General features: G+C 37.1%; 1 protein-coding gene across 1 annotated transcript in view; it reads right to left on the reverse strand.

Moving 5' to 3' along the window:
* The window catches only part of ext2 (exostosin glycosyltransferase 2), a 163,485-nt gene that overhangs the window by 41,699 nt on the left and 97,698 nt on the right, over positions 1-24,088 (reverse strand). Inside the window, exon 9 of the mRNA XM_059975984.1 lies at positions 22,222-22,411. Coding sequence (XP_059831967.1) covers positions 22,222-22,411 — 190 coding nt within the window. The remainder of the gene's footprint in view (positions 1-22,221; positions 22,412-24,088) is intronic.

Raw genomic sequence — 24,088 nt, forward strand, 5'->3', positions numbered from 1 at the left:
TCTTCAGGTGTGGTCTCACCAAGACCTTGTTGAATTGAAATGAGACTTCCTAACTCATTTGCCCTAACTACCTGCTGTATGTTGGTTTTTAGTGACTCATGTACAAGCAAATCCAAGTCCTTTTGAACAACACTACCCCATCTTTGAAGCTTTAACAAATACTCTGGTTTTCTGATATGTTCATTAAAGTGGACGACATTATATTCATCTATTGTGTTTATTATCCACTCATTCAACTTGTTCCATACCACCTTGAGGTCTTCTGACAACCTCTTCCACCTTCACAATCCAACCTAGTTTGGAAATATGGCATTTCATTCCGTGGAATTCCTGCAGTAACTCACTGTACTGACCGTCAAGCTGAATAGGATCTATTTATTGCCATTTTTAAAAACTTCTGTTCAATGCCATTCTGGAGACTCCTCCCAATGCAGACATCCTCTCTTCTCCTTATCTCAAAGACACAAAAGACTTAAATCATGCAATACCAAGCTCAAAGGCAACTTATATCCTGTATTTATATGACTACCCAATACTTCATGAGCAATAAGAAATCTTGACCTCACAATCTACATCTTCATGGCCTTGCACTTTATTGTCTGCATGCACTTTCCTGTACCAGTAACACTATTCTGCATTCTGTTATTGATCTTCCCTTGAACTATTTCAGTGTATTGTATGGATGACAAAAAATTTTCATTGTACCTCAATTACGTGACAAATAATACACCAATTTACCAGCATCAATATAATACCATACCATGAACAGATTCTGCTAATGCTAGAAATCTTGAGCAAAAAACGTTTCTCCAGTGTTTTATTTAGAGAGCAGCGTGGAACAGGCACTTCGGGCCCAATCAGCCGCATTGCCTAGCAACCCAGCACTGCCTCGCAAATGGGTTAGGTTAAGCTGGGGGGATGCTAGGCGACACAGCTCGAATGGCTGGGAGGGCCTACTTCCAAGCTGTATCTTAATAAATAAATAAATGAATACACACTTAGTTGACCTAGCCCGGGGGTCGGCAACACGTGGCTCCGGAGCCGCATGCGACTCTTTCATCTGTGCTGCGGCTCCCTGTGGCTTTGGAAAATAAATGATGAGTATTTAATTAAAATGTATTTTATGTTAGTTTGTTAGTTTTTGAAATGTAATTCTAAATTTGAAGATTATGGTGATCTTGTACAATCTAAATAAAACGTTGTGGCGACCCATTTCCTGGCACATCTGAACCGGCTCACAATTAGCCAGCGTTCAGGCTAAGGGAGATAGCCTACAGGGGTTTGTGAGTACGTGTCTTTTGGAGCATCCGCGCCCATGGGGGCGGGTTGAGGGAGGCTTAAAAGCAAGGCTGTTTAGTTCCAATAAAGTTATCTTTGACTGCAGTTTACCAACTGCGTGTAGCACACTGTTACAACGTGTTTTTATCGCTATTAATATACGTCACCACTGCCAATGCCTGACACCCGCCAATGTGCGATTTCTTTAATTTTTCGATCCAAGGTAGACTAACTATGGAGAATTCTAGAAAAAGAAAAGTGACTGAAGAAAACAGAACGTTTAATGATACGTGGACAGATTCATTTGCTTTCACTGCTGACGAGACTGGTTTACTGGTATGCTTAGTATGCAATGAGAAACTAGCAAACAACAAAAAGTCCAATGTCGCAAGACATTTCCGGAATAAACTCGCAGCCTTCGCTCAAAAATATCCGGATGGAGATGAGAGAAAAAAAGCCGTTTCGGAACTGATGCGGAAGGTTGATCTGAACAAAAATAATTTCAAGAAGTGGATGAAGTCTGGAATATCAACTACATACGCTAGTTATGTTGCCGCTCAGGAAATAGTCAGGCATGGGAAGCAGTTTACAGATGGTGAATATATAAAAGAATCTTTCATTAAGATTTCAGAACATCTATTCACGGACTTTAAAAACAAGAGTGAAATTGTGACGAAAATCAGGGATATGCCCCTCTGCAAAGACTGTCAAAGACAGAACCATAAAAATGGCAGAAGACATCACAAGACAGCAAATTAAAGATATCAATTCAGCTGTGGCGTACTCTTTTGCCTGTAACGAGTCTAAAGACAAAGGTGATATTGAACAAATAGCGCTGTTCTGCCGGTATGTAAACTCTGCCGGGCCACAGGAAGAACTGATTGAGTTGCTACCACTAAAAGACCAAACACGGGGGGAGGACATCTGTGAGGCTGTCTTGAATTGTTTAAGAGCCAAAGGAATAAAGACCACCCACCTGGTGTCAGTAGCTACTGATGGGGCACCAAGTATGACAGGAGCGCACATGGGATTTGTGGCTTTACTGCAGAAGTCGCTGGACAGAAAGCTGCTGACTTTTCACTACATCTTGCACCAAGAGGGACTATGCGCTCAAACATTTCCTCCGGAATGCACAGAAGTAATGGATGTTGTCATTCAGATTGTCAATAAAATAATGGCAAAAAGTTTAAATCACCGTCAATTCCATTTGTTACTGGACGAGCTGGAAAGCGCATATTCTGATCTCCTGCTGCACAACAAAGTCCGGTGGCTGTCCAGAGGGGAGGTTCTGAAACGCTTTGTTGCGTGTCTGGAAGAAATGAAAACTTTCCTGGGCAGCAAAGGGCTCACCTTTCCTGAGCTGGAACAGCCAGAGTGGCTGGAAAAGCTACACTTCAGGGTAGACATGACAGCGCACCTGAACATGCTGAACACAGCTCTTCAGGGGAAAGGACGTACAGCCCTACACATGTTGGAGGATGTTTTGGCATTCGAGCGCAAGTTGACAGTGCTTGCCAGAGATTTACAGAAAGGCACATTGTCTCACTTCCCCAATTTGAGAGAGTTCAAACAAGGTCACGACATGATAAATTCGGAGTATTTACATTCTGCAATCATCGCAATGCAAACATCGTTTGGGAAACGCTTCTGTGAGTTCAGAGAGGAAAAAAACACATTATCCTTCCCGGTCACACCCCTAAGCATCGATCCATCCCTACTGAATACGACTGCATTGGCAGGTGTGAGTCAACCTGATCTTGAGATGGAACTGGCCGACATAGCCGACAAAGACATATGGGTGTCCAAGTTTAGACGCTTGACAGCAAACCCTGAAGATGTTACCCGTCAGAAGGCCATTCTTGTTCAGAATCACAAATGGAGTGACATTGAAAACCTCCCTAAACCGGACAAACTTGTGTTCGAAACATGGAATGCTATCCCCGACATTTATGTAAACATTAAAGTATGCGCTTGGAGTCCTGTCGATCTTTGGATCCACATATGTATGTGAGCAGGTGTTCTCCAACATGAACTTTATTAAAAACAAACATCGCGCACTCCTCACAGATGACAGCTTGCGATCCTGTGTAAAGATGAAGGTGACGTCATACAGCCCTGATGTGCAGACGCTGTGCGCTGAGGTCCAGGAGCAGAAATCCCATTAACCAAGTATGATAAATATTTTAATTGCCTATTATTTTACATATATTCATATTTTTTCATTGTTCAGTGAAATAGTCCTTTTATTTTTCAGGTTGACAGCTGGCTGACGTTATTTTTGGTTTGCTGCTGGCGGAAAATTTAAGTTCGGCGTTTTTCATAAATACAAGAAAGACTCAAATAGACATTGAGTATTTTACTTAAAAGTAACCTTCAACCCAACGTCTTTTTTTCGGAGTTCAAAATGTTTTTGTTGCATGCAGAAATGTAATTTCGTTTTCTCTGCAGGAGTTCATCGATTTCATAAATGCAACACATTATAGTTTGTTTATACATAGCATAAAGGCAAAAAAAAAACGTTGTATGCAGTGTTATTTCATTTTAACCGTCAAACGGGTTTTGTGACTCCCAGTGTTTTCTTTTCTGTGGGAAACGGGTCCAAATGGCTCTTTCAGTGGTAAAGGTTGCTGACCCCTGACCTAGCCCAATCACAGGACAATTTACAATGACCAATTAACCTGCCTTTAGACTGTGGGAGGAAACTGGAGCATCCAGAAGACCACGCATTCATGGGAAAACTGTAGAAGCTCATTACAGACAGCACTGGAATTGAACTCTGTATCTCTGCGCTGTAATAATGTTGCAGTAACCGCTACACTGTCATAGCACTCTAAACATTTTGTGTAGGTTGCTCAATACATTAAATACAAAATGCTGGTGGAACACAGCAGGCCAGGCAGCATCTATGGCCTGCTGTGTTCCACCAGCATTTTGTGTGTGTTGTTTGAATTTGAATTTCCAGCATCTGCAGATTTCCTCGTGTTTGCTCAATACATTACCACTGGTTCTATATATTTTAACCTAATTAACCAATTTCATCTACAAATCTTATCAAAAGCCTTCTGGAAACCTGATCTAATCTCATCCATTATAGTAACCACAATTATATTAGTCACATTCCAAAGTTAATATTTATTTCACAGCATATTGATGATGAATGGACCAAATTATACTGTCAATTGCTCAAACAAAATGATTATAAAGTCACAAATATCTCAGTACAGTTAGGGTAATATAATACTTTGCTCTTTGAGGATATTATCGCCTTAACTTGTTATTGCACTAAGAACTTAATCATTACATTTTTTAAAAGAATAAACAACAAATTTAACAACTTAGAGTTGAAGAAATGCATTTTAGGTGAATCTTTTTTACTGACAGCAGCAAGCCTCATCCACTGCTCACAGCCGATCAAGAGAAGTAATTTTAAAATAAAATACATCAAGTGCTAAAAGCCACATATTACTTGATATTATGAAAGCATCAGGTAAAGAGTTGATCAAATCCTTGAATCTGTACGAAGATATGTAATCCAGCACTCAATTCTCTTTTGATTTACTGTATATTACAAATTAATTTCTCAAATCACTGGTGTCTCCTTAAAATGATCCTTTTGACAAAATTATGTCTTGTGGAAGCAGACCCAGGTTATGAAATTAAGTAATCAGTTTTTGAAGCCTGGCTTGAGACAAAGAGGAGAGGGTTGAGACATTACAGGAAAATGATGAACAGCGCTGAAGGAGACAATCCAGAAACAAGGAAGTAGGTCAACAACTTGGCAGAAAACTGAGATTCTAAAGACTTTGGTGCTGGACATTAAAATTCTTTTAATCTAAAATGTCAGCCATCTACAGTGGAAAATAAAAAAGAATAAATGTAGATTATTTTAAAATCAAGAGGCAGTTGACTGCATCATATGTGCAGTGGTTAGGCTAAATAACAAAAAGCTCCCACTTAAGTCCCTGCATCAGAAATTACTAAAACCAACCACAGAACTGTCAAAACAGTGAGTCGCTTTAATAACCAGAATTTGAGAGGTTGGGCAGACAAACGAATTTTAAGAATGGGAAAAAAACTCTACTCACTTTATACTTATGACTATGAGGCTAACCACAGCTCCAATGTCATAGTTAAGTTTGCTGATGCTCCACTGTCGCTGGCTGAACTAAACAGGGAAATTGAAAATCTGGCTGAATGGAGCCACAAAAATGTCTCACTCAATGTCAGCAAGACCAAGTAGGTCTTGACTGCAAGAGGAGGAACCCGCAGGTCCATAAGCCAATCTTCATCGGGGGAATAGAGGTGGAGAGGGCCAGCAACTTTCAATTCCTTGTTGTTATCATTCCAGAGGATTTGTCCTGGGCTCAGCATGCAAGTGGAATTATGAAGAAAGAACAGCAGCACCTCTACTTTCTTAGAATGCAGTTACAAAGAAGACATGACAGTGGCTGCATTAATTGCTTGAGAAGATTTGGTTTGTCTGATGCACCAACAATAACTCTCGGAGACGTGAGGTGAGATACAGGCTTTTATTGGCTGGAAGAAAGAACAAGTAGCAAATGACCACCACAGTACATCCTGGAGACTGAGGCCTGGGCTGTGTCTCCAATTGCCTTTATACCGGGGTCCATGGGAGGAGCCACAGGAGCAGTCAGTCAGCGGGGGGGGGGGGGGGGGGGGGGCGTGTCCAGACAGGTATATGTAGTTTACCAAAATGTCACCAAAGACACTCACAAATTTCTACTGTCTGGTATGGGGGGGGCACTGCACAGGATCAATATAAGCTGCATAAAATTGTGAATTCAGTTGGCTCCATCATGGACACTAGCCTCCCCAGCATCCAGGGTATCTTCAAGGAGTGATGCCTCAAAAAGGTTCAAGAAGGGTCTTCGCCAAAACATAGACTGTTTATTCATTTTCGTAGATGCTGCCACTCCTGCTGACTTCCTCTAGCATTCTGTGGGTGTTGCTTTGGATTTCCAGCATCTGCAGACTTATTCGTGTTTATGATTTACTGATCCACCATTAAGGGTCCCCATTACCCAGGATGTGTCCATTCTCATTACTACAATCAGAGAGGTAGTACAGGAGCCTGAACACACACAAACACTCAAAGATTCAAGAGCAAACACGAGAAAATCTGTAGAACACAGCAGGCTAGGCAGCATTTATAGGGAGAAGCGATGTCGACGTTTCGGGCCGAGACACTTAGTCAGGAATCTCTTGTTCCCCTCTGCCATCAGATTTCTGAATGGACTTTGAATCCATGAACATTTTTGCACAATTTATTTACTTTAACTTAAAAAAAATATAAACACTTACAACAAATTTCACCACATATGCTGGTGATATTAAACCCGATTCTGATATTTGCGAAGATCCAGCATGACATCTAACACTTTGATAAGCGTCTATAAATGTGTGGTAGAGAGAATAACAACTGGCTGCATCACAGCCTGGTATGGAAACAACAATGTCCTTCAACAGAAAATCCTACAAAAAGTAGTGGATACGGCCCAGCCCATCACTTGTAAAACCCTCCCCACCATTGTGCACATCTACACTGAGTGCAGTCGCAGATAAGCAGCATCCACCATCAAGGATCCCCATTACCCAATCAACGCTCTCTTCTCATTTCTATCAGGAAGGTGGTACAGGAGCTTCAGAACCCACACTTCCAGGTTCAAGAACAGTCATTACCTTTGATCAACCAGACTCCTGAACCTGTGGGATAACTTAACTCGTCACATCACTGAACTGTTCCCATACCTATGGACTCATGTTCAAGGACTCTTTATCACATGTTATTAATATTTATTACTCATTTCTTTATTATTACTACTTCTGTATTTGAACAGTTTGGTGTCTTTTGCATATTTCTATGTATCTACAGATAATATTGATAATATACAGTTGGCCCTACTTATCCACAGGTTCCGCATGCACAGATTCAACCGACCGCAGATCGGGAAAACCTGGAAATTCTCTCTCCAGCACTTGTTGTTTGAGCATATACAGACTTCTTTTTCTTGTCATTATTCCTTAAACAATACAGTATAACTATTTACGTAGCATTTATATTGTATTAGGTATTGTAAGTAATCTAGAGATGATTTAAAATATACGGGAGGATGTGCATAGGTTTCCACAGATCAGGAATTTAAAAAAAACGGAAGTTCTCCAAGTCAGAACAAGTATATCTGGTATTACTTAGCGTCAGTTAGTCAAACGTTTGGAGTACATTGTATATATTTTACCTTTCTATGCATATAAAGCACATAAGAAACATATGTATTTCAATAATTAAACCACCACATTGCTTGATAATAATTGTAGCTTTCATTGGGGCAGGGCCTTCACATGCTCCGTTATTCTCACTTTATCCTTTAAAATTTTCCGACAGTTGACCGACTGTAGCCTACCGCTTTTCCAATGACCAATGGCATTTTATCCCTTTCTGATTGCTTTATTATTTCCACTTTATTTTGAATCATGATAATTTTCCAGAACAGAAACACTAGGCAGTGGGTCCCGAGCTCTGCTAGGTCCTAAAGTCCACTGCACTGAGACAGGTTAAATAAGGTCTGGTGCTCCGCCAGGTCCTAAAGTCCACCGACTTCAGCATGTGTTTTTAGTATCCGTGGGGGTGTCCTGGAACCAACCCGCAGATAAGGAGGGCCGACTGTATATAAATGTCTTATGGTGAGAAGTAAAGAAATCTAAGCCACATTTCAGAAACTTACTTAACACAAGTCCTATATTAAGTAAATTTCTGAAACATGAATGCCATCGAGTCCAATGCCACTCAACGGCATTTGGGCCACTGAGCCTGCTCCACCATTCCATCATAGTTGATTATTCTTGTCAAGTCCATTCTCCTAACTCCACCCCACTCCCCATACCTTTGACACCTTGACTAATCAAGAACCTATCAATCTCATCCTTCAATATACCCAATGACTTGGTCACCACTGCTGTCGGTGGCAATGAATTCCACAAATTCACACCCTCTGACTAAAGACATTACTTCTCATCTCTGTTCTAAATCGACTTCCCTCTAATCTGAGGCTGTGCCTTCTGTCCATCTAGACTCCGCAACTATAGGAAACATCCTCTCCACATCCACTATCTGGGTCTTTCAACATTAACCAGATTTCAATGAAATCCCTCCTTATTCTTCTAAAGTCCAGCAAGTACAGGCCCAGAGCCATCAAACATTCATGTACTAAATCCTTTCATTTCCAGAATCATTCTCATGTACCTCTTCTGCCACAATCATTCTCATGTACCTTTCCCAATGCCAGCTTATACTGTCTCATGATTATGCACATGCTGAGCACTGCTATTACTTCCATGGCTTGAACAAAGGTCAATTTTTTCTAAGCCACTGTCACCATTGCATGACCAAAAACAGACTGTGAGTGAAACGAATTATATGACGTCAAGATACGTGAATTGTTCTGAACTGAATGTTCATAACAAACTTTACAAGAAAAGACGATGACATCTGAGAACATGGCGTACAATGAATTAAAATATGCATTACTTAATGACTGTCTTATAACTGCCAGTATGACTTGGAGGAAACCAAACCTCAAACCAATACTAAATATATTAAAATTGCTTAATAAACGTAAGATGGCCTGAGAGGCAAACCACAATTCATTATCATTATAAATTAGTCATTAGTCAACTTCTGGGTTTATAGATAGGTTTATATGCATAAATAACAAATTATGCATTGTTCCTCTAATAAAAAAATAAATTAACTTTAAGCACATTTAAATTTATAGAAAAATCTTGTGGAAATTACTCAATTTAGATAGGAGTCAACAAAAAGCTTTCAAGTGGAATTCTCAGGCCACACTGATGTGTATTATATATACCATGTCAGCATGGAGTATTTCCCTAGACTCTCTACAGCTGCCAGTTTAATCATTTATTCTCTTGTTTTAAGGATATTGAGTGTTAATTCTGTCAAAGGACAAAGGGAAACTTGTTACTGGCTAAGCTATTATCAGCTGGAATTTAAATTTAATTGCAACCACAAAAATAAATGGTTACAATGTTATAGTCTATTAATCTGTATCAAATCCTTAAAACTAATTAGCACTTTATTTTAACAGGACTTTAAAGCACTTGATTAACAAGTATTAAATGGATTAGATGGGTTGTCACATGAAGAATGTCAGATGGCTCTGGGCCTGTATTCACTAGAGTTCAGAAGAATGAGGGTGACCTTATTGAAACCTAACAAATGGCGAACGGCCTTGATAGAGTGGATGCGAACAGGTTGCTTCCTATGGTGGGAGAGTCCAAGTCCAGAGGGAATGGCCTCAGAACAGAGGGGTGTCCTTTTAGAATGGAAATGAGGAATAATTTCTTTAGCCAGAGAGTGGTGAATCTGTGGAAAATTTTTGACATAGGCAGCTGTGGAGGCCAAGACTTTATGTATATTTAAGGCAGAGGTTGATAGATTCTTGTTTGGTCAGGGCATGAAGGGATATGGGGAGAAGGCAGGAGATTGGGGCTGAGAGGAAAATTGGATCAACCATAATGAAATGGTAGAGCAGGTGCAATGGGCCAAATGGCCTAATTCTGGTCTTAACTATTGTGGTGTGCCCTTTCAAAATGAGGAAAAGAAAACCAAAACATAGAGCGCTAGGGACCTAACAAATATTTACCAATTGCAAAATCTTAACAGAAATAAAGTCTTAGACAATCACATTAACACCCCTAGCAGACACTAATTTACTGGCAAGCAGGGAACTAAAATGACAGATCGATTACTCAGAGCTGAGTCACAAATATGAAAACTGAAAGTGTGTAAAAAGTTATAGTAATCATCCATCATGGACGACCACAAATTATTTTGTTTGCTTTTCTCAGCTTCACCCTCATATAAAATTAAGACAAAAGAGACTACCTATGCTGGAATTTGGAACAAAAAGCAGATCAGGAGTCTCACAGATCTAAAACATTGACTTTACATTTTTTTCCTTCACAGGTGCTGCTTGAGAGTATTCTTCCTGTATAGCAATCTTTGTGAATATATAAGGAAAAATTGTTGCACAGAGCCACTGAGGAAATCACCTGAGACACTGCACCATTTTTTGTAAACAATTGTGGATATAATTGAATACAAATAGGCTCATTATGCTGCAACCTGCAAATAGCTATTTCACATCAGTTAGACTTACACTTGTCCATAGATTACATGGAAGTTTTGCACAGCAAGTTTGTCTTTCAGACATCCAGACAGCTCAGCGCCCTCTATAGGGACTTCTGAATAGCACTGAATCACATTGAAAATAGGATGTGCATTTAAAAGATTCTGAACCAGGAAATCCAAGTTGAAAAGTATTGAATTCAACTTGAAATGAGGTATAAAAAAGTCTGACTTGGTTCCAAGAACAATAAAAGTGAGATGAAAGTGACAAATTGTAACAAAATAGTTTGCAAGATCACCATTGAAATTTACTATGCATATAGAAGTTAACTTGCAATCTTGGAGCATATTGTAGATCTTAATCAAGACATACCATTTAAAGGATAAAGACTAATGGACAAATCCTAACTTTGATAACCTTAGTCAACACTCTGGCATCAATACGAGCACTTCACATTATTCAATTCTAAAGCGACACTTTTTTCAGAAAGCTTATGAATGAAAACTACATCGCAGGGCATGTGGGTTCCCCGAAAATTGCTCAGACATTATTGAATTTTTCTACAGCAAAGCCTTGAATAAATCTGCTGCCTTATTAGTCTGTTTTTGCAGATTTTTAAAATTTATGCATTGGGACAGAACTTCTTGGCAATGCTCAGAAGAGCCGTAAAAAAAAGTAAGCCCCAAAGCCTCCCAAAAATCTTCTGTCACCTAGGAACAGACCGAGTATTTATGGTTGTGACTCAAAAACCTTTCCTCTTTAAACTGGAGTTTTGAAGATAAAGTCATCGATAAAGCCTGACTCCTGCACCTTGTAAAAACATGGAAGAAGAATATTCCATATTCAATGAGCAAATTTTAAAAATGCTTATATCAGTTATCTAATCAGAATATTTGTTTAGATCACTAGGAAACCAGTATCGATGTAGACCAGATGGAGGCGAGAGTGAGCACAACACCACAGTCATAGATGATATACCAGACAATAGGTGGGAAGTTCCTGATGATAAGGACATGCACTTCCCTAGAATCATTTTAGAAGTTCTGTACTTTTTTTTTAAATACTGTCTCATACACAAATGCCCTCTTTGGCCATGTGTCAGAAAAAGAGGCAAGGCTTATACTTGGAAAAACACGATCAAAATGTTTGCTTAGGGACAAATTCTGAAATATACAAAATGCCCAACGGAATATAGAATAAGAAACGGTTTGGTGTCTTGTGTACAAGATCACAGATCTGATCTGATCCAAGATGGCGGCGCGATGCAGCAGCCACTCCAGAGCTGATTATCTGTTATTTGTGAAGCGGGGTGCCGTGCGCAATCATAATCGGATGACAAACGGACGTGGGAGCACGGAGGAACATCTGAAAATCTCCAGTAAGACCTTCCTCGTTGCTGCTGCTGCTGTGAGGTCCGGGACTCTGCTGGGAAGAACAGGCCCCCATTCCTTGGGGTCGCGTTGCCTAAAGCCATTGGCGCAGCCGTCTTAATACGCTCGGCAGAGGATGGTGCTCGGAGGGGAAGGTCGGAGGCCCGGAGTTTCGATGGACTCGGAGTCCGCTGCTGTCAGGTCACTTTCGGTGTGCTGCGCCTGTGAGGCCAAGTCGAGCGGCGCCGTGGAAGTCCATAGCAGGGGTATTCCCTTCTGCCACTGGCGTGGAATGACGAGTCAATCAGGGACTTGTGGAAACTGTGTGGTGGTTTCTTTCGAACTTATAGCCTTTGGACTATTTTTACTGTGCCCATGGTCTGGTTTTTATCAATTATGCTATTGTTTGCACTGTTGTAACTATATGTTGTAACTATGTGGTTTCGTGTAGGTCTTGTAGCTTTAGTTTTTGGTCTTGTTTGTCTGTTGGGATTGGAGCTCCTTTCCGGGGAACGCGCTAAGATGGTAGCGTGATATTAATACGCAGCAGCCTCTCCGGACTCTGGAATGGGGATTGCCAAACGTTACATGGATTTTTTGGTGTAGTCTGTTTTGTCATATGCTTTTGTGATATCATTCTGGAGGAACGTTGTCTCATTTTATAACCGCATTGCATTTGTGGTTTTTAAATGACAATAAACTGAATCTGAATCCTTGCCTTCTATTAGCTTTCCTGTCAATTTGCAAGTAATTAATGATCTATTTTAATCCAGAAGGTTAAGCTTGGATCATAAAGTTCTCACTAATTTTGTCAAAGTCTTAATTTAATTTTCCAGTATCCAGTGCTTTTGGTTTTGGGCAGCTGTGCAAACATAGTGTTCCAAGTTAAATATATAGACAGTTACATTTTACAATATTCATCTGTGCAGAAATTAATTTGGAAAGGTTATAAACTAGCACATTTCACAAAGCTGCTGTTTGTTTCTTTAAAACACACAGAAGCCCTTAAAATATGGAAGACTATTATATTAAACTATAACTCAAATTATTGGGATTTGTAAACTTCAATCTACTTCATGACTAAATCTTCAATAATTTAAGGCCAAATTGGCCATAAATTATAAATCTTTACATAAAAAAACATGCATTACTAGCAGTAATTGAGGTTTAAAGTGAAACGAAAAAAAAAAATCATTAGAGCTAACAGCAGACCTTGCAACCAGGTGGAACTGATTTTCTTATCTGCACAGCCACCAACTCACAGACTTGTCTCCTCTTGAAAGGAAGCATTTGAAAAGATACTGGCTGCATTTTATGTTGTATTAGCATTACAGCAAAGTTGAATTAATAATTCTGGAAAAGTGATCTTTTTTCAACTAGCAAAAATTATAAATTAAGATATTCTATGAACCACAGTAGCACAAAGCTAAGTTTAGGCATTGACCATCAAACCAATTTGTGTAATCAACAGAACATCTTGTTCTTCTGCAGTGTAGAGAGATGCAAAGATAATTTCTACAGAAGAGTGGAAATGAAATAAAAGTAACTACAGAGACTCATAACCAAATTCCTTGATCCCCATTACAAGCTCCTTTCCAGCCACGAATTCATTCACCAACCCTTTTTAATGAGGCTGAACCGCAGAAAAGGATGTGCACATCTCTGGCAAAGGAGCTTCTACTCTTCATTCTCAATTGCTCCTCATGTTAGAATGCAGTTAAGCACTAAGCACAGTAAAGTATTTTGATACTGAAAGTACTAAACAAAACAGAATATGTTGGCAACATTGGCAAGACAGGAAATTTAGAGTGTTTAAAAAATATTGGAATAGCCAATGTTATGTTGATGTTTTGCACTGAAAATATCTAAATGGGGGAGAGTTTCAAGATGGCGACGTAGACATCTGCCTTTTAGGGGTTCTTCATTTTTTAAACTATAATCACCCTTTAATCAAATCTTTTCGTACTTAATTACATGGGTTGATATTTACGATTTACTTCTTTTTTAAAATAATACTTGATTTAATTTTTTCAAACTTAAAATGTCTGTATCTAAGAAATCGTCAAAAGACCCTCTATCTCTCGATGCAATCTCTAGTCTTCTGGACACTAAACTTGCAAGTCTGGAAAATAAACTTACTGCGAAAATGTCTGAGCTTGAAGAAGTCGTTAGATCGTTTGATACCAAGCTTCAATCGCAGGCAGCAGATATTGAATGGCATGAAGAAAAGTTTGCGACTCTTGACAAGTTAATTTGTGAAAAAATACGTACAATCGAAACATTAGATGAGAAGGTACGGTCGACTGCTAAAATAGTGGAGCAGAATAAGTTTAAAATCACCAATCTTGAAAACCGATCTCGCAGACAGAACTTGCGTATTATCGGATTTCCCGAAAATGTTGAGTCTGGTGACTTAACTGAATATTTCTCTAACTTATTGTGGGAAATTTTTGGCGAGGACGCTTTGCGGGCTAAACCTACTATTGATCGTGCCCACAGAGTTTCGAGATTTTCGGCTGCGAGAGACAAGCCACGAGCTGTGATTGTCCGTCTCCATTATCCTTGGGAGAAAGAGCTTTTAATTCGATTAGCTCATCAGAAAGGTATGATTTCTCACAGAAGCAACAAGTTTCGTATTGTTGAAGATTATTCATTCGAGGTGATGAGGGCGAGAATCGCTTTTAAACCAGTGATGGCAGAGATTCATTCGAATGGACTTAAACAAGCTTTAAGATACCCAGCGAATCTCAGAATTACGTTGAGTGATGACAGTCAGCGCTTCTTTAATACTCCGGAAGAAGCGAAGAAATTCGTTGAAGAATATCGGTCTTCTAGTACAATTTGAACGATGTGCTATGTTGAAGAATTTTTGGAGAGAAGATGCCATTTCGTTTTAGGCTTTAACTTATGAAGCTTTTTACTTTGGTCTGTACACCTGTTTTTTTTTTATTATCATGATTTACAGATGCTCTTTTAATTTTACTATAATGTCTTTATTCTTAATTTTTTTTCCCCTCTGGATTGGATATACATGTTAAGACTTTGTAATAATGATTTATTTTTTAAGATGTCGTTTCTTCTTCCCATAAGACTTTGCTTTCCGTAAGCGTTTATTTGCTTGTATTTGAGAATGGGACGAATGTTTTGAGTTTTTGGACCTTTTTTTTATATATTGTAATGGTTATTGAATCCTTTTTTAATCTTATTTTGATGACCTTTTTTTTAAAAAAAATTTTTTTTTAACAGATTGGTGAATTTACATTTATATTCTGTAATATGGTCTTTTCAAAATGTCGTTTCTTCTTCCCATAAGTCTCTGTTTTTGAAACGTCATTTTCTTATATTTGAATATGGAATCTTTTTTTAAAGGCATATTACACTATTTTAAACTTCAATGGTTATCCTTTTTTTATTAATGATCTTTTGCTTTTTTATATTATTTTTTCATTTTGATTGATATATATTCTTCTTTTTTTTTTACAACCCTGTATTTATATCTGGGTGTTATATAGTTTCTCTTTTCTTTCTTTTCATGGAGTTGCCATCTTGAAAATGGGGGTAATATTAGTATTAGTTTGTGCGCCTGCTGCTTGGCTTTTTTTCGTGGGGTTGGGGGAGGGGGTAGGGATCTTTTTTCACGCTTTTGCTTTTTATTTTTTTGCTTTTAGTTTATGGGCTGACTTTAAATTATTAATATTGTTGAGGTGTCATGTTCTCCGGTTGCTCCTGAATCATTTTTCCTTCTTCCTGAATTATGGGTTATGTGTCTTTTTAACCTTTTATGATATATACAATTAATATTGGCATGATGGATAAGTCTATTAACTTTATCTCTTGGAATACTAATGGTTTAAATCATCCGATTAAACGTAAAAAAAATTTAAAGTATTCCGTAGACTAAATGCTAATATTATCTTTGCACAGGGGACCCATATTAGGAGGGAGGATAATCAATGCTTTTTTAGGTTCTGGAAGGGTCACCAATTTCATTCGAATTGTACCGCCAAAATTAGGGGTGTGTCTATTTTTATAGACCCCTCAATTTCGTTTACACATCATGAAATTATTTCTGATCCACAGGGCAGATTTTTGTTGATAACTGGTTCACTTTTTAATCGAAAAGTGGTTATTTATGCTCCAAACTTTGACTGCCCTGAATTTTTTAAACACTTATTTACTTCCCTTCCTAATCTAAATGAATATATGTTGATAATGGGTGGAGATTTTAATTGTTGTCTGAATCCTTTGATGGATAGATCTAAACCTATTCGAATTCTTCCGAATAGATCAGCCTTACTTATTAATTCCTTTATGGTTGAGTCGGGAATTACTGAAATATGGCGGTTTTTGAACCCTAAAGATAAAGAATTTTTGTTTTTTTCACACGTATATCACAGTTATTCTAGAATTGATTATTTCCTTATTGATCATCGTTTATTAACAGATGTTACTGATTGAAAATATAATTTTATTGCCATTTTGGATCATGCCCCTTTGAAGTTATCTATCAAGATTTTGGACTTTTCCAATAATACTAGATCTTGGAGACTTAACGCTACTTTGCTTCAAGATCCAGAATTTATCACCTTCATAAAACAGCAAATTGACTTGTTTTTCTCAACAAACTATACTGAAGAAATCGACAGAGGAATACTTTGGGACTCTTTTAAGGCTTTTATCCATGGACAAATTATCTCATATTCCGTTGGTAAAAGAAAACAAAGATATTTAGATATTGCTTTATTAGTGGATAAAATTAAAGAAACTGATAAGATTTATTCCGTGACTCCTACCAAAGAACTTTATAAGAAGAGAGTTGAGCTTCAAATGGAGCATAGCTTATTATTATCTTCTTCAATTGAGAATCAATTAATTAGGACCAGGGCTCAATTTTATATTCATAGTGATCGAACTAGTAAATTGTTAGCTAACCAATTAAAAGCTATTTCGACTAAGCGACAAATTATTAAAATTCGTAAACAAGACGGTAATCTGACTACTGATCATAAAGAAATCAATAACACTTTTCAAGATTTTTATAAATCTTTATATCAATCAAAATTTGATGGCGATCTGTCCATGATGGATAATTTTTTTAACAATTTGAATATTCCCAAACTGACAGATGAAGATCGTAGCTTGTTCGATGCTCCTATTTCTATGGCCGAAATAGGAGAGGCTATCTCATCAATGAATTCAGGGAAAGCTCCTGGTCCTGATGGTTATATTATAGAATTTTTAAAAACTTTTTCTTCTTTGCTTTCCCCTTGGTTATGTGAAATCTTTAATGATGCATTTGCTAAGAAGAGATTACCCCAGTCTTTTTATGAAGCTACTATCTCTCTAATTCTTAAAAAAGATAAAGATCCTACTTTATGTGCATCTTATCGCCCTATATCGCTATTAAATGTAGACTCTAAGATTCTTACAAAAATTTTAGCTATTAGGTTAGAAAAGTTACTATCACAGATTATTTCAGAAGACCAAACTGGTTTTATTAGGAATCGGTATTCCTTTTTTAATGTTAGAAAATTGATTAATATAATTTATACTTCATCACCCACAACCCCAGAATGTGTTATTTCATTAGATGCTGAAAAAGCTTTTGATAGAGTTGAATGGACATACTTTTTTAATGCATTGAGAAATTTTAATTTTAGTCCTAATTTTATATCATGGATTAAATTAATATATTATAAACCTGTTGCTTCTGTTCTTACAAATAATTACAGATCCTCTTTTTTTTCAATTATCTCGTGGTACGAGACAAGGTTGTCCCTTAAGTCCTTTATTATTTAATATCGCATTAGAACCTTTAGCCATTGCTATTCATGAATCTCCTAATATTTTTGGTATTACCAGTAATGAGAAGTTATACAAGTTATCACTTTATGCTGATGACTTGCTGTTATATATTTCTGATCCGGACAGGTTTATTCCCGCTATTTTATCCTTGTTGGCTCAATTTGGTAGTTTTTCTGGTTATAAACTAAACTTGGATAAGAGTGAATTATTCCCTTTAAACGCGCAAACTTTATTGAATGACAGGATACCATTTAAAGTTGTTACTGATAACTTTATCTATTTAGGTATAAAAATTACCAAGAAATATAAAGATTTATTTAGACTGAATTTTTTACCTATGCTTCATCAAATTCAACAACTTACTACAAGATGGTCTCCCTTATCCTTATCATTAGTTGGTCGGATTAATGCTATTAAAATGATGATTTTACCGAAATCTTTATATTTATTTCAAGCCTTACCAATTTTTATTCCTAAATCTTTTTTTGAAAACATTTATTCAAAAATTTCCTCATTTGTGTGGCAAAATAAAAACCCCAGGTTAAGTAAAAGGCAATTACAAAAATCTAAAAAAGATGGTGGTTTAGCTTTACCGAACTTTAGATTTTACTATTGGGCGAATAATATTCGTAACTTAATATATTGGAAATTAGATTTGGATTCACCATTGTGCCCACAGTGGGTAAATTTAGAATGCAATGATGCACAGGGATATTCTCTATTCTCCGTTCTTGGTTCTTCTCTTCCTGCTGATTTAGTTACATTCAATAAACAGATATCCAACCCTATTGTCAAACATACATTACGAATTTGGTTTCAATTTCGTAAGTTTTTTACTCTGAGAAACTTTGTTCTTGATAGCCCTATCTTACTTAACTTCTTTTTCAAACCTTCTTTAAGAGATCAAGCTTTTAGCATATGGAAAAGGAAAGGTATAAAATGTTTTCGTGATCTTTCTTTTGAAGGTAGTTTGATGTCTTTCGACCAACTTTCCAACAAATTTAAGTTACCTAAATCTAATTTATTTAGATATCTACAAATCAGAAATTTTTTACATAAAGTTCTACCATCCTTCCCCAATTCAACTTCGATAGATTTTTCAGATTTGATTTTTACCTTAAATCCTTGTCAGAAGAGATTAGTGGCTTTTATTTATAATATGATTATGAAGATACAACCAGAAATATCAGGTAGAATTAAACAAGAATGGGAAAAAGAACTTCAATATAATATATCAACAGAAAAATGGGAAAAAATTTTACAAATGGTTAATTCTTCTTCTATATGTGCTAAACATGCTCTAATACAATTTAAAATTGTACATAGAGCTCATATGTCTAAAGATAAGCTTGCTCGATTCTATTCTCATATTAACCCTCAATGTGACAGATGTCATTCAGATGTGGCTTCATTGACCCACATGTTTTGGTCATGTCCCACCTTATATAACTATTGGAAGGACATATTTGCTACCATTTCCTCAATTTGGAATATTGATTTACAACCTCATTTTATTACTGCAATTTTTGGTATACCAAATGAGGATGGTAATCAGTTTTCCCCTTCAATTAGACGAATGATTGCCTTTGTAACATTAATGGCCAGAAGGTCTATATTACAAAATTGGAAAGAAATAAATCCTCCTACCATGTTTCAGTGGTTCTCTCAAACTATTTCTTATCTGAGCTTAGAAAAAATTAGAAGCACTATTTTTGACCCATCAATTAAATTTCAAGAAACTTGAGGACCGTTCATTCGACACTTTCATATGAATTAATTTGGCCTCTTCCAGACCTTCTCTCTGTTTATTCTTGTTCTGGTATGGAGTTCTGGAGTTTTTGACACTATCATATACACATAAACTGTTATTATTGCCCATGTTAGTTTAGTTTAGTGTTTTTTTTTCAATATTTATTTTTTCTTGTATTTTTTAAATTTTTTTTTCTTTTGATGATTATTCTTACTTTTTTTCATGTATAATTATTATAGGCTTGATTGATTAATGTACTATTTTTTGTTGATATTTTAATAGGATATTGTTATCTTATTATTAATTCAATTTCAAGTCTAGTGCACTTATAACCTATTCATTATTATGTTATGTTTTTTTTATATATGAAATTCAATAAAAAGATTGAAAAAGAAAAGAAAGAAAGAAATGGGACAAAAGAACAAATGATGTGGACAGAATCAAAGTGGAATAAAGTCCCTTTAGATTCTGCTAGAGTAATACATCTGGCTGAAGAAATGAACTGAAATGAATTGAATTGAATTGACTGGGAGAGTGGTAAATTAATCACATGAAGAACTCAGTCTCCTCCCAGATCTGAAGTTCATTGAGGCTGGGGCATAAACTTTGAAATTATGGGCTCTTTAGATGACCAAATATTTGGAGTCAAACTTGTAGGGGATAATAAAAGTGTCAGAATAAATGGTGAAAAAATGGAGATATAGATTTAGGGTTGGTGCCTGGGAACCGCAAAATTGGAAATTTTACACACTTATTTAAAAAGAGCATAAAATAAACCCAATAACAATACACCAAACAATTTACTAGAAAAAGTTATAGAAACTATTATCAGGGACAAAACTGGTACTTAAGAGTAAGAAAGCACACAATGGAAAACAGAAAGAAAAAAACATTTGGAAGGATTCAGTTGGTTGGTTAATGATGAGAGAATTGGTTGTCACTTGGACAAGCATGGATTGATTGGAGAAAGCAGTATGGTTTTGTCAAAGATAAACAGAGTTTTATGCTAGACTAACCAAGAGGATTGATGAGGGAAATGTTATTAATCCACTAAGTCTGGAGTTCCAAGAGGCATTGATAGAGGCATCTGGTGTTTTCCTGGCGTATGTAACAAATAAGCCCTTTTCAGACTTTCAGCTGGGTACAGGTATTGATTATAACTGACATTCGATGACAAAATCTGCCATTTTTTTCAGGGATGATGCCTGGGCGTGTCTAGTCCTGTGGTATTTATTATCTCTGTAGTCCATCCCTCCTGATTGGATAGTCCTCATCCAATCCGGTTTCCACTCCCCCACTTTTTTAACAATCAAATTACAGTTCTTGCTTACAGCGAAATCTTCATCTCTGTGAAAATTCATTTCCTCTAGTTTAATTTCAATGGCTTCCTTTACCAGGTGGTCCCAAAAACTATTGGCACGACACATCTCAATTGGGTTAAGGTCTGAATTCTAACTTAGCCATTCCAAAACACGAATTTTCTTCTTTTAAACCATTCTGCTGTTGGTTTACTCTTGTGTTTCAGATCATTGTCTTTTTGCATCATCCAACTTCTAAGCTTCAGGTGACAGAGTGGAACCTTGACATTCTCCGGTAAAATGTCGATACAATTTTGAATTCATTGCTCCTTCAACGATTGCAAGCTGTCCAGGCCCTGAGGCAACAAAGCAGCTCCAAACCATGATGCTCTTTCCACCATGCTTCACAGATTTGATAAAGCTTTGGTATTGGTGTGCACTGCCCTTTTTCCTCTAAGCATAACGATGTGCATTTCTGCCAAAAAGTTCAATTTCTGTCTCATCCGTCTACAGAGCATTGTCCCAGAAGTGTTGTGAAATATCCAGGTGGGTCTTTTGCAAAATTGAGAAGGGCAGCAATCTTTTTGTTTGGAGAGCAATGGTTTCCTCCATGGTGTCCTTTCATGATCACCATTCTTGTTCAGTACTTTTCTGATAGTGGACACATGAACAGAGACTTTAGCAAGTTCTACAGATTTCTGCAGTTTTTTGCTGTTACCTTTGGGTTCTTTTTCACCTTGTTCAGCATTGCACGTTGTGCTCTTGGTGTGATCGTTGCAGGACGCCCACTCCTAGGGAGGGTAGCAACAGTACTGAATTTCTTCCATTTGTAGACATTTTCCCTTAGGATGAACACTCAGGTCTTTAGAATGCTTTTGTAGCCTTTTCCAACTGCATGTTTCTCTACAATTCTTCTTTTAATGTCTTCTGAAAGTTGTCTTGGTCGAGGCATGGTGCACATAAACAGATCTTTTTTGAGAAGAGCAGGCTGAATCAGTAACCTAACTTTGTGTGTCTTTTTTTAAATTGGACAGGGCACCTCTACAATCCAAACCTCCAATTTTATCTCATTTACTGGAATAACTGATTCTGAATAGTTTTTATAGAAAGCATTACCCCAGAGGATCACATATTTTTTTGAACCTAGATTGTCAGCATTAGAATTGTGTACTCAGTGTACCAGAAGTAGTACAATTGTGTGTTATTAGTTTTGGTAGACTGTGTTTATTATTGTGACTTTGATGAAGGTCAGACCACTTTTTATGAGTAATTAATGCAGAAAACCACGTAACTGTAAAGGGTCATATTTTTTTCTGGCAACTGTACATAAAAAAATTCAGCATATATATTGCATATATTTCTCTGATATTAAATGTACCCATTGAAACCTAATGAAAAATCAAGTTGCATGGATAAAAGTGAATGGCCACTGAGGAAATTTGCAAACCTGTACAACTGAACTTTTCCCATCTCGTTTATTTCATTTAACTGTGCAGTTTTACCACCTCCCCATTATTCATCCATGTCTTGAGACTAGATTGACATCTTACCTTCAGGGGGGCTTTTGTTCTGATTGTTCCACACAACTAGCAACTTGGAAAGGCTGGGCACTTTGGAAATCTCAGTGATCACTCGGAATAAACTCTCAACACGGTCAAAGGTGAGAACAACAGCAGTGAAGCCTTGAGACCGAGGTGGAATGAGTGGGAGGAAGAGAGGATTGTTCACACTCACCACTTTCTGAATATAAAACATACAAAGATACAAGTCTCATAAGTAACAGCATAGATCAATACAAATAAAGAGATGATTACTGTTACTAAATGAGCTGGCAATAGATATTTTCCAAGATCATCTAAAACTTTAATCGAACTTTGTTCATTCAGTAGCAAATACTTTATGCAATGTTTTCCAAGAATAAAAATATTTGAAAAGAAATGAAGACTTTGTTTGATTTGACTCGTTCCATTTAATGAATTCATTTATGGCAAATAAGAGCATTGTATGAAAACTTTGTATAGAATTCTATTCCTGGAATGGTAGGTTTTTCACACAAGAACATACATCAAATTTACATTATTGAATTTAGAAGAATGAGAGGTGATCACCTGAAATACACAATCCTGAAGGAGCTTGGCAAGGCAGATGCAGACATAATGCTTCAGCAATTTGGGCATCTAGAACTAAGAATCAGCTTCAAGGGGTACACTATTTAGCACAGAAACAAGGATAACTCTCTACAGACAGGGCACAGTAAAGCTTTAGAATTTATTTCTCAAAAGGCTGTGGAGTCAGTCATAGGATATACAGTCTGTTGTTCCAGTCCCTTGGTTGTGATTTTATCAGCCCTGCACATCACATTCCAAGAATGGTCTCATCAGGCTCCTGTATATTGGATTAAAATACCTTTGTCCTTATAGTCAAATCCTCTAGCAAGAAAGGTCAATTTACACTATGCTTCCCACTCTGCTTTATAAACCTACATGTTAACATTCAGTAGCTCAAGGACACAGCAATCACTCAGAAAATCTTTTATTCTCAGAAATTTTTTTTATTCTCTTGCCATGAAAAAGACAAATCTTTCCATTTTCCCCCTTATCTGCAATCACCTCGCTCATTTATTTTGGTTTGTATTCTCTGAGAATCATTGTATTTTTTTTTCCCCACAACCCACAAGTTCTTATCATCAATAATCCTGCATGCATTAGACTTGGGTTGATGTAGATATACGACAAAGGCCCAAGAGGCAATCCCTGTGACATTCCACTAGACAAGGTCTCTGAATCCCAATGTCTACATTAATTTTTTGCTAATCTTTTTCTATATTAGTTGAGCTTTACAGTCAGCTTTTATGCACTTCATTAGATTAGTTCTATCGGCCATTCTTTTTACCAATTGTTTGGGTAAAGTTTCAGACTGAAGATTCAGAATGATTTATTTCAATTGTAACTCTGGTTTCAGAATCTAAAAATAGCACACTACAAAAGCCATAAAGCAAGCGTAAATAAGGTAGATTGGGAAAATGCAGTAAAAGCTATGGCTGTAAGTACATAGTTCATAGCAAACAGGTAGCCCTTTTAATGTACAAAAATCCAACAAGCAATGGATGAAAGATGAAAACTGAAAGCAAAATTTACTCTTTTGCCAAAAGAAGGAATCCTGAGAAAACTGGGAAAGTTTCAGAATTTGGCAAATGAGGACCAGTTTTTGAATCACACAATGAAGTCCCTGATCGAAGGCAGAGATTGATAGGTTCTTGATTGGCCACGGCATCAAAGGTTACAGGGATAAGGCCAGGGAATGAGGCGGAATGAATTGAATGGTGAAGCAGACTCGAAAGGCCAAATGGCGTAATTCTGCTTTTATATCTTAAGGTCTTATCTCAAGTCAAGTCACTTTTATTGTCATTTTGACTAT

The sequence above is a fragment of the Hypanus sabinus genome, chromosome 7 (assembly GCF_030144855.1).
Source record: "Hypanus sabinus isolate sHypSab1 chromosome 7, sHypSab1.hap1, whole genome shotgun sequence".
In the NCBI taxonomy this organism is placed as follows: Eukaryota; Metazoa; Chordata; class Chondrichthyes; order Myliobatiformes; family Dasyatidae; genus Hypanus; species Hypanus sabinus.